The 12688-nt window shown below is 33.5% G+C and overlaps 1 protein-coding gene across 2 annotated transcripts in view; it reads left to right on the top strand.

Moving 5' to 3' along the window:
- SKAP2 (src kinase associated phosphoprotein 2) overlaps positions 1-12688 on the top strand; it is a 179766-nt gene that overhangs the window by 5762 nt on the left and 161316 nt on the right. For both annotated transcript variants that reach the window (XM_045564526.1, XM_045564525.1), the window contains exons 2-3: positions 3938-4043; positions 4669-4694. In XM_045564526.1, the coding sequence (XP_045420482.1) occupies positions 3938-4043; positions 4669-4694 (132 nt within the window). The remainder of the gene's footprint in view (positions 1-3937; positions 4044-4668; positions 4695-12688) is intronic.

Genomic DNA, 12688 nt, shown 5'->3' with positions numbered 1-12688 from the left:
GCCTGCAAGTCCTAATTCCAGGCTGTTAGTGGGGGGATGGTGAGGACAAGTGGTCAAACCTCAGCTCTTTTCAAGAGTGGGAACCTGTGCTATGTACTCAACTTCAAGAAGCCAAGAGTTTATCATTTTCAAGAATTTTAAAGCTATTCTTACCTTTTGTGATTCCACCTTTTCACTGTATGATCTGTATAGAAGGTGGCAGAAAGCTGCTAGCGTATGTATTATATACCTGTCCCAATGACGGGACTCTAACTCTAGGGCAAGAATGGGTGGCAGCTTTTGTAGGGGGTCTGTATGTACAAAAAAAAAAAAAAAAAAGAAAGAAAAGGCAGACTGGATGTGTTAAATGTTTTCATCTTAGGGGTCACCATGGCTATGTAGAGGTTTCTAACTGAAACTGCTTAAGGATTGCCAAGCCGCAACATGTCATCTTTTAATTCTGTTTTCAGACCTTAACATGTATCTACAGAGCAGTTGTATTAATACATCTGATCTTTTCAGCGGTCTTCTCCCTCAGATTCTTACAGCAGTACCACCAGATAAGGTTTACTCTTGACAATATAAAGGTGTTAACAGGAGCAAAAAAATCATCATGTTTAATTTCACCGTTATAACTTTTTCCTGATGATGACTTGAGGGGCAGAGGCTGATGGAGAGGGGGGAAATTCTGGCGTTAAGTGTAAGCAGTGCAGACCTGCGGTCCACTGGGCTGCGGACGGGCAGCAGGGGGTGGGAGGGGTTAGACCTGGTGCCTTGGGGGCGTCCCCTTTCCCGCGCCTTCTCCGCAAGGGCCGGGTGGGCCTCTGATGCTTCCTTCTCTCCTGTGGCCCGTGTGCGCCTGGGTGTGTGAGTGGAGACCCTCCCTCCGAGGAAGAGAATTCTAAACACTAGGCCAAGAGGCAAGCGAGGCAGGCTGACCTTTTCTTGTAATCAAATTATGGCGTTTCCCTGAATTACAGCCAGTCAGGAATCATTGAAATCTACATATTAACCGAAGGACCTGAGCCCTAGAGGAAGGTGGAAGAGGGCTAACGCGCTTGCTCGTTTACCGTCTGCAGTAAACTATTGTGACTAGAGCACAATAAAAAGCTTCAAATCTCTTTTCCAACCAGCCAGAGAAGCGCTTGATTCGTCTAAGACTTTTATTGCTCGCTTTTGAAATATTACCCTGGCTCTGAGCTACAAAGCCGCAGATCCAGCCCCGTTTGTCTGGCGAGGGCGCTGCCCCAAACCCAGCTTTTCCTGCTCACAGATCCGTCTGACCGGAACCCTGGGGTTTAATACTCCGAGCGAGAGTCGATTTTCCTGGAGGGCAGAGCTGGAACGTCTCCCAGGAAAGCCCTAGCAACTTCTTTCCGGCGCTCGCTGTGTCTGGGCGGCACCGGAGCAGCATCAGCGCCGTGCAGGAGGCTCCGCCGGGGCGGCCGGCGCGTCCAGGGAGTCTCCGTGCGCGCGAGGGGCTGGCTTCGCTCCGTTCGAAAATAAACGGGCAAAGCGTAGATTTTAAGAAATAACTTAGATTTCAAAAGCTTAAAAACCAACCAAGTCTGTGGACAACCAGCAAACTAAGGTTATTGCAGAAACCACTTCCAGTTTAAAGTTATTTGTTAAGGGGGAAAGAAACCCCTAAATCAGCAAAGCAGTTCCTGCGCTGTCCGTGTGTCTCTTTTGGAGAAATAATTACCAACAGAGTCAGTGTTTTTTAAATAACTTTAATTGCCTTAAACCCTTTTCTGGGAAAAGCTTAGGAATAAGTACATTAAAAAGACTACTGTAAAAATATAGACCTTTTCCGTTACCCAATCTCTGACTCTCTGCCCCCCTTGAAAAGTACCAATTCTTCCTGCAGTCCCACACTCTTTAAACAAATATTTTCTCATAAAATAGTAGCATGGATCAGTATTTTTAAAACATTTTGGAGGGTGTTAGGGAACACTATATAGAGTATTGCAGTCTTTTTTGTTTTCTGAGTTTTTATGGGACCTAAATGACCTTTTAAGAAAAAACTCTTGAGGTAATTCGTTGTTATTGCTTCCGGAGATAGAAAATTGATCCTGTTTATTTAAACTTGGATTGTATAATGAAAATGTAAAATAGGCAATTAAATACTCAAGGAAGAGGGCATTAAAGACAAACAGTGAGTGAAAATAACATTAAGCAGACTTTTCACCATTGTGCCAGGGATTCTCCCAAGCATTGAGTTGGGTTGGAAGAAAGAATCAGCAGTAGGAATGTTACTTCTTCCCTTATTCCACTTTCTTACAAGAGTTACTGTAAGGGGAGGCAATGGTTTTTTCCATTTCAGCTAGTAGCTGAATGAATGTTCACAGGTTGCTTGCTCCTCTGAATACAAAGTTTAAAGAGCTTAGAGGAGCTTCTTCCTAAATTTCACTATTTTGAACTCACTTTACAAGTCTGTGTCTAATTTGCCCTGGTACTGGATTATGTCTCTATGTCCCCCTCTTCAAAATATGGGCAACTCAAGGAAAAGAAGCTGTGACATTTTGCTTTCATTTCGTTTTGAGACTTATTTTTACCATATTAGTTGTTCATGGACTTCCAACCGTAAGCTATTATTAAAAATTATTACAAGATTAAATTTTAATTCTTTCACTTGTCCATATTGACTTAGTGAAAAATTAGTTTTGTACATTTATTATGTACAAAGTGTATAACAGTGTATAGCAGTACAAACCACTTTCCTCATTGGCTCAAGATACTTTTGTAATCAAGAACTTAAAATTGATTACAGACATTCTATCCCATGTACTATGTTTTAAATTGTTAATTATCAGTACAGTTGAGAGTCCATTTATTATGCTACTTGTACATGTAATATTATTATGTATTGATACCATCTTTTTATCAATAAGAGTTACAAGACAAAGTAGTTAGATAAAAAGGAAAGTAAAGCATACATAAATGTCTTTAGTATGAAAGATGGATGATTTATAGCCATGCCTACGTAATTTTTTTATGATATCCTCTATATTTCAAAATGAGGTTTGAAATTCTGAAAATAAAATTAAGTTGCACAGTATTTCATGAACAATGAGAATGGAACTGTTATAAAAATCAAAATGCAAGGACTTGTTGAAATTTCACACAAGAGAGATCCAGACAACAGAATAATTTAGAAGTTTACTAAGAATTCTAAAAAGAAGCTATGAAGGAATATTATATGAGGCCATAGAAATCGTATTTATTGGCTACTATATTTATAAATAGTGGAAGAATCTATTTTTCTACTTCTTTATTTAAAATATATTTCAGGTGGTAATACCAGGGCGGAAAGCAAGAGCTCTCAAAACCACACAGCTGGTTATCTTTTTTATTGAGGGTGGCCAGAATGGGTGGGGCAGGTGGGAAGGAGGAGGGCTTGATTTGGGGATCTTGGCTAGAAGAACAGATTTATTTTTTTCCTTTAAAGCATTAAAACTTGTGTATACCCATTGTATATATCTAAAACCGGACTACACTAGGGAAAACAGATCCTTGCCAAAGACATTAGCTTATATTGATATAATATTGTGAATGAGCTGTTTATACAGGAACTTATAAAATACTATAAAATGGTAGTAACACATGCATAAAAGCTTGGTGTTTGCTTTTATATAAGAGAATTTGTTTTATGGGGCACCATAGTTTATTAAAACTTGTGTGCTTCTTCCTGGTTTAATGATGACACATATCCAAATAGCATTTGCTGTGCTAAGCATAAGTAGAGCATACAAATTTTATTAGCCAAGTGAGGAATAGATTTGTCCAACTTTGTATTTGAAACATACTTCTGCTGTTATGCTTTGGATTGATAAATAACTAAAAGAGATTGTACAGATATTAACACTTATGTGTAGAAACAATTATCCAATTTGTCTTCACAAAAAATGGTTCTTTCCTGTAATTTGTATCCTGTTTCTTATGTTTCATGGTTTAGATGTTGAAACATTTGTAGCAGATACACTGAGAGGGGAAAATTTATCCAAGAAAGCAAAGGAAAAGAGAGAATCCCTTATTAAGAAGATAAAAGATGTAAAGTCTATGTAAGTCACTTGCCTTTTGTTACTAATTTCTTACGTAGAAGCAACTGTGTAATTAACGTTTTAATAAGGAATTGATAATCATGGAGTTAAGTTTTTTATGTTCTAATTTAATTATTGTTAAGTATTGTAAAGGACAAATATGTTTCTACTATAATAGTTTTTAAACACAGACATATTTATCATAATATGCTTTCTTGTGAAGGTTCTTGATTATGTATTTATCTAAGTATTCTAGCAAAATCTAACTGTTTATTTTGATTAGCCAAGGGTATATTTGGTTTAAATGATAAGACATAGGTAGCTTGAGGATTTTAATATAAATATGGAAAATACCTCAGAACTGAAAAAGAGAATCCTTTTAATTATTACAACTTTAAATGAATAAATATAATGTATGTTCTAGGTATTAAAAATATGTCCTCATTTTGCTACTGTACTTAGACCTTTAAAAATCATTTTATTATAAATTCCTAAGCATTTGGAATTGTCATTTCAGGGCAGGAAATAGTTTTTACTCTAGATATATGTTTATAATACAGATTTTGGATTTGAAGTATTGCCAGCAATTAGACCTTGTTTTAATATTTCAACCCCATTTTAAAATATAATGTTCTTTAATTTGTAGCTATCTTCAGGAATTTCAAGACAAAGGTAAATATTCAAGTTTGTCAAACTCGAAGTTTCTTTTCCTCTGTGAAGATTTTGAATGGAATAATCCCACACATATTGAAATTTGATAGTTGGAATCAAAATTTAAATTTCCATATTGTATACTTAGACTTTCAAGATGAGAGTGCTAGCTCCCCCTGCTGAGAAAAAAATTAAAAAGCATATCGAGAATCTAATCTGCACAGTCTTCTGACACAGAAATCGTACGTATTTAACATTCTCGGGTTGTGTTTCTTAGAGTACGTCGTGGCAGACATTTTTTAGGAAAGGTATATACCTGCAGTTACACGTGGAATAAATCAGTGAAGCAGAGGTGAGATATTAACCCAATGCCTTTAACACTGCAGAGATCATTTTATAGTAGTGATGGGAGCAGGAGGGCCTGTGGCTGAATGCTCACGGGTAATGTTTTAAAAAACAGTATACATTTTTGTTTAAGAACATGAGTAAAATCTTTTTCAAATGCTAGTTTTGTTTTACTCATAGTTCTTTTGAAATGAATGAATGCATACCATAGAAATTTGTAAAGAAGGGAATTCAGTTTCATTTTTTGGAAATATGTGAGGGTGCTGATAACCTGATTGTCTTCCTTTAGATTTTAGAAATAGCTGCTTGGCATACCGGAAACCAGATCGAGAAAAGTGTAGGAAGTTCCTACATTTCATGTCTTCAGTTCTGTAAGGGAAACTGGATATGGCCCTTAATTCCATGATGCTGATTCATAGGTCATGACCTACAGCTTGTGGATGCTGGTGTAAGGGTCGCAGTATGGTGTCAGTTAACCTATATGGAGCTAGATTCTGGGTTTGAAGAAGACACAGTGTGGCATCTTCTAACTGACATTCGCGGATCCCACAGAGCAATTCATATTTGTGCCAATAGATAATTGAGAGGGTGATGATGGTTTCATTAAACCAGTTATTTAACCAGACAAACCTAAAATCAGTTAAGAGGAAGTCTCAGTTTCTTTTCACATTAAATACTTAAGATTGGTGTGATTGAAAGGGATGAGAAGAGATATTTTTTCCATATTAAGATTTTTAACACTGAAAGAGCAAGAAACTCCTCCCCATTAGTACCCACTTTTTTGTGCTCTGCAATAAATCCTAAACTATGGATTTAATCATATTGCATTTTGCTTAATTGAGTATAGAAATGAATTTATGCATTTTAGTTATAATTTTTATTATATAGTACATTATTTGTGGAGTAATATTAGATATCAGATTCTGCTTCTCTTCTTAAAAGGCATATTTTGTTCCAGTGATTACTTATTGAACTTGCATTGTGGCTTTATTATTTGTACATTTAAAATTTTAAGCTAAAAAAACACAATAATATGAAATCATTGCATAATTGCATATAGTTCAGTAATATTAATAGTAAAGGATCTTTCCCTTTGGTATTCTGTTTTAGAACTTGTTCAGGTATGTGGATAGTAAAAGTACATTACTGTGATAATATGTTCTTTGTCTCCAAAGAGAATGGAAGTTTATATAGTATTTTATAGAAATTGAAAAATGAGCCTAAAATAAGAGTTCAAATAAGGAATTCAGAGATTCCCCATAATCATTTTCCCTCTGAATAAGTCATTTGTAGTTCAGTCCTGCTGTATGGAGTTAACTGATCACCAAGAGTGCCTGTTTAAAAGTAAGCCTGTAGATAAATTAGATGTATACCTTGGAGAAATATGAGAAGCTGAGTAATTTTATGCCATTGTATCCTCAAAGTATATTCAGCTTTGTTCTAAAAAGGCTATTTCTATAGTTTGTTACACGTAGTAAAGGCTACAGACTTACTAGTTGCAAAGTAATTATTCAAGATATAGTCCATCTCTTTTAAAAATAGGAACTTATTAACAGATCTCTACACTGAGTAAATTTGATTCTAAATATGTTTTGATAGTGCTGCTTTCCTTCCCCGTTAACGTTTTCCCCTTGAGATTTTGGATTATCCTCATCTAAAGAGATCTGGACAGAATTCCTTTTGGCTAGTTTCCTGTTCTTTCTTTTCTTGCTTCTCTCTCTCTCGCTCTCTCTCCCTCATCAATGTAAGGTCACAATGAAGTGAACAGAAGCCATTTTCTTCATTTTTACCTTTACACATCTATTTGATTTACATAGTGTATTTTTTATGACAATTAAATACCATTTTAATATCATTGACCAGGTAGAGAGTTCTTAAATAAAATGAGTTAATTCAGATTTATTCATGTCTAATAAGTCAGCTATTAATTTCTCTAATGTACAGAGGTGTCTATCACCCTTCCTTACTTCCCATATCCTCCCCCCTACACTCTAATCTCCCATCCTGAGGTTTAACAATACAGAATTTACGCTTTGGGATATTTCAGTTCTTAAAATTAATCGAAGCACTAACCTGCATAGATCTTAGAAGACTTATTTTGTATTTCCTTTTTTGGGAGACTAAGAAATGTTTGTATTGGTAGAAACTTATTTTAATACAGTGGCTCCGAGATATTGAAGCTTGTCCGTTAAGCTATAATGACTTTCTACTTGTTATTTATATTCATTTCTACAGAAAGCTATTGTTTTAGTTTCTCTTCTCATTTAAGATTTTTTTTTTGTCTTTTTATATACTCAAGTCTAGATTCCCTATAGGAGAGGAATGACAAATTATAATTTTAGAATAATTATTAGTTGTTCTTCTAAATTCTTTAATTTTACTTAGGAAAGATTTGAATCTAATCAACTAGAACACATCTTGCTTAGTCTAGTTCTTGTTATTCATTTGAAATATTGCCTATTTTATCTAGAATAGAGAGTTCCTTCTTATATCCTTCGAAGTATTGTACGTGACAGAATAACTTTGACCCTAATTTCCTAGTTGCAATATAGCATAGTACTATAAAGTATCCTTCCGAATACAGCCTCCATGCACTGAATTTATGCTATATGATTATTTTAGAATTGTTCTCTGGCCCATAACAAGGTCATAGGTCTCTTAAATATGATTTAAAATAATTATTTTTGCAACAAGAATATATTATTATTGAGTAAAGACCATTATTGAGTATTAACTAGAATTTTCTGTATATTTTATATAAATATATATTTTTGTATATATTAAGTGCATGATAAAAAAAGTTTTACTTATAGTTATATTTTGACCTTATATTAGTCTTGTTTTGATGGTTTGGGTGTGATTAATTTCTTTATAAGATGATTTATTGAAATAAGATAATGTGAAAATACCTGTGCATGACACATAGTAGGTGTTCAATAAATATTAATACATATTCCCAGACTCAGCTTTGTCAGGAAGATTTAAGTTAATCTCGACTCATAAATTCAGTTTTCAAATTATTTGGGGGAATATTATGAATTATTAAAAGAAGGGCATATATATATTAGTGTGAGACAAATATTTCAAGAGAATGTTTTTCAGATTTGTAAAATATTAGTGTCTACAGTTTTAAAAATGAGAATTGCTTAAGATGATATAGTTAAGCTCTCATTTTACTCTTTAAAACCTTTTGTTCTAATTGTAAAAAAAATTATTATATAGATTTCATCTTTAAGACACCATTGATATTAAATATGCATAGATTTACTTAGCAATTTCCTTTGACCTTCTCACTCATATTATTTCTTAATTTGTTAATGGACTACTTTTTTTTTTAAATAGCCGGAGTATTAGGTAAGAAAGGATCCATTTTTATTTGTCCTAATGGAATCCTTAAGAATAGCAGAAAAATCTGAAGTTTGGATGATGTTTAATGTCCTTTTCTTTAGCCTTCCTAACAGTATATTTTCTGTTAAAAGTTAGATCTATCATAAAATCTGAACAAATAATTCATACCTTTTTTCTTCCACCATCTACCCCCACCCCTGGCTTTGTACGAATGTGTTGGCATGTTTGAGATTATGGGACCTGTAGCAGTAGAAGTGTATTTCAGAGGCAGTGCTTGAAAAATAGTATCCTTATTTGAAAGCTCTGCCTTAATTTGGTGCAAGAAGTTGTCTTTACTATTTGGATTCTATAAATAAGCTCTCTTATTGTAGAAGAATTGTAAGGAGAATTTTTAAAATTTTTGGTGACCTATATCTTTCAAAGTATTAAGAATTAAACTTCCCTTAAGAAATGACAATTGCAAACCTTTGGGGAAGTAGGCTTAAAAAAAAAGAAATGATTAAGTTAAATGCTTAGTTCTGTTTATTTAAGTATATATTATGACGTAAAAAATTAGTTTGGACAAGTGAACTAAGTAGAGAGTTAGAAATTAATTTGTTTTCACTAGAGTGGTTTTTTTCTTGAAGTTTGTTTTTTATGGATTATAAGAGGGAATAGTTACCTAAATTTTAGGTACAGATTGAGTAATATCTCTATCCAAAATGCTTGGAACCAGAGTTGTTTTGGATTTTGGATTTTGGAACATTTGCACATATATAATGAGGTATCTTGGAGATGGAACCCAAGTCTAAACATGAAATTCATTTATGTTTCATATACATCTTATACACATACCCTGAAGGTATTTTTCTACAATATTTTTAATAAGTTTGTGCATGAAACAAAGTTTGTATACATTGAACCATCAGAAAGCAAAGGTGCCAGAGGTGTGGAATTTTCCACTTGTGGAATCATGTCAATACTCAAAAGGTTTCAGAGTTTGGAGCATTTTGGATTTTGGATTAGAATGTTCAACCTGTATATTATAAGTTTAATTTTTATCTGATTTTGTTTAAAATAGCACTGTTTTGACAAAACAAGCAGTAAATTGGGTAAATCACCTTCGAAGTTGGTAGAGACCATGACTGTTTGGTTGCTGTTGGGCTACATCTCTAGTCATTTAGGAAAATGTTAATTGATGATGAGCTGTACAAAAATGAATGGGTAATAGTGATTTGAACCTGGCTATTACAAATATTAAAATGATTTTTGGAGAAATATGCTTCTGTGGTATGATTAAACCTTAATTTTGCAGTGATATTTAAGTTGCTACTGAAATTATAGGAAGGGAAGTCTTGGCTCATTGTCTTTTAGACTGTTAACTTTGTATTGTTAATTAAACTTTTGCAAGTTGTGGGATAAATCAAATGCTTTTCTAGGGAAACAAGAAACAGTATTAATGAGCAACAACCCCATAATTATCCTTGTGAGTACATAACAGGGACACATTCATGTCTTTTCTTTGCGCAATAACTTTTACAAAGAAGTATTTTTAAACTGATCATTAATTTTATGACCACAGAAATGAGATGCAAAATTTATGCTGTTGTCATTGGCACAGGCTCAAGGCTCCACTGACATTATGTGTGATTGTAATAGAATGGCTGCCAACTAATGATTTTGTAGACATTTCATTTGAGCATGCTTTTCTTTTAGATGTCTGATTAGGCTGTAATGCTTTCAATTATGTCTGTAAATTGTATTGGGTACGTTTACCTGATGCCCACTGTTGATTGGGAGTTCAGTTTTCTATTACATAAACACAAGTTGAACATTTTCCTTTTAATTTATAGAAGTCTTTGCAGGTATAGCTACAAATACTCAGTCTCTGGGGAGGAAAAATGCTATGCACTACTCGACAGCGACCCCTGTGTTCAATTAAAGCTCCTTATAAGACATCAGCTTTTACTCTTTATTGGGTTGAAGAAAACTGGGGTGGGGGTTGGAAGAAAAGGGATGGATCATCATTGGAACAACAGTAAGATTAAAAAGACCATGTTGAAAAATGATTTGTCCTTTCACCTTAATGCAGGTTAAAAAGGGAATAGTTCTATACAGATACCATATAGATTCTTTACTTTCTGAGTTAATTCAAAGGATGCTGAGGGGAAGAAAATAAGGAAGAAATTAGGCCTGTAGCAGTACTTAATTTATCTTAGCTAAATCTAAATATCACACTGATTTTTAAAAAACAATACTTGCAATAAGCTGCGGTTCTTAGAATAGGTAAGTTGAAGACAATTTCACTTTAATATATAATCTTAAAGGTATTTTTTTAAAAAAGCCACAGAGGTCTTTAACATATCAGTGGCCAATTTGTGTAGAATAATATTCATATTAAGTATTATTGAGTTTATAGATTTAGTATGATCTTTTTGCTATATGTACATATATTATATAGTTGTTGAATATAGATTGGTATTCTGTGTGTATGTATGTGTATGTAGGTGCATATATACACATAAAAATGTGTAATGGATAGTTTATTATCAAAAGGTAATAAACTACTGATTTTCAGAACTTTTAAGTTTTAATTTTTTTCTGTTTATTTCCACATAGAGTTTAATAGATCATCTGATTTTTTTTCAAAATCCTTTCCATATACTCTTTGGTTTTACTGTATTTTTTAATCATCATAGAAGCATAATAGGCTAAGTGCTAAATTCCTGTGATGTTTTTGAAGTATTCTATACCCTAATACATTTTTTCACAGCAAGATTTATATTTTAGTGTGTGATGTGAAATATCCTTTGAAAATTCATACCATCAAAATTCTTACTTCATATATATATATAAGGATATTAAGGATATATATTGATATATGTAAGGATATTATGGGGTATAAATTTACTGTAGCAACTAAGAATAACTGAGAATTTCCTGATCTCTACTGCTACATATTCCATGAACTGTCATAACATGCTAAAAATATTTTTACTAGCACTTTATGAGGTTCCTTCTTACCTTGTATTGGAAATCAGAGAACTCTTCATTAGAGAAATACTATATGTGATCACTGAATGTTCTGAAAGTACTCTGAACGTTGCAAAAGATAAATTAAGATCTGAAGAATGAATAGTGTTTTATATGTCCCTTAGAACTTTAATTGGGGAAGAAACATCACCATGTTTAGTGCACCTAGTGGTGGAATCACCAGGGATGACAATATAGCCATCTCTTTGTTCTGCCCTCTATTGTCTTAATGAGAGATGGCCCTGTTTTACTTTTTCAGGATAAGGATGATGATTGCTTGTGAAATAGCAAAATTATTAGGAAATGCAGATGAATATTTAGTTTTTAAAATTATTTTGATAGTGCTGTCTTGAAAGAGGTATTTTCTCTACCAAAAATGTGGTGACAAATAGGGTGACCCCTACCAAATGGATGTCAGAGGATACAGAGATCCCTTTTGGAGAGACCAGTAGGGTTACTCTGGATCTGTCCAGGAACTGTGGTTCAAAAGTAATACTATAGGCACTGTAGGGTTCCGGTGGGGATTTTCACCAGGCTTTTTGAGTAATCCTTGAAGTGGCTGGTTTTCTCTTGAATTGTTAACACTTAAACACCTAGTATATTATTAAGCATACATTTTTCTTTGTTCTTGAATCTGGGTGGAAAATGAGTGCTTATGTGTAACTGGGCTAGCAAATAGCTAGTACTCAGTATTTCTAGATTTACTGTTTCTTTAAAAAATTATTTTAACTGAGTATATGGATTTTTTCCATATACTCAGTTAACCACAAGATCTTGTGGAGATTTAATGACTTAAACAGTCAATCAAAACAGTCAACCAACCAACCAACCTAGGATTTGAAAATCAAGTAGGAAACTGGCCATAACATTAAAAAAAAATGGTAACATACCACTGAATGAAATTGAAAGTGTCTGGTTTGTAAATTACCTTGTTTGGATTTAAAAGGATTATGTGAATTTTGCAGTAGTTTCTCCCATAAAGGATTCCTGCTCTGGAAAATGCAACTGAGTATTTTTAATCTACTCTAATGTCATCCTATGATTTTTAATGAAAACACAAAATGTTCCTATCACTTCAAATTATTAATTTCTCATCATAATTTTTCAAAGTATTGAGTAGGTAAATGGAATTACTTGAATTATTTTCTCCATTGTGTTTTCTATTTTTTGTGATTGTTATTTTGGTTTTTTGTTTGTTTGTTTTGGATTCACAGTCTGTTTTACCCTGCTTCTACTTTTTGAATAATTTTTGTAGAAACCATCATAATTTTGGGACTGTATCCTTCTGAGTCACAAATATGCAAGTGTAT

This window comes from Lemur catta, chromosome 11 (assembly GCF_020740605.2).
Source record: "Lemur catta isolate mLemCat1 chromosome 11, mLemCat1.pri, whole genome shotgun sequence".
NCBI lineage: Eukaryota > Metazoa > Chordata > Mammalia > Primates > Lemuridae > Lemur > Lemur catta.
Note: the sequence above shows the minus strand (reverse complement) of the source record. Positions and strands in the feature narration are given on the sequence as shown.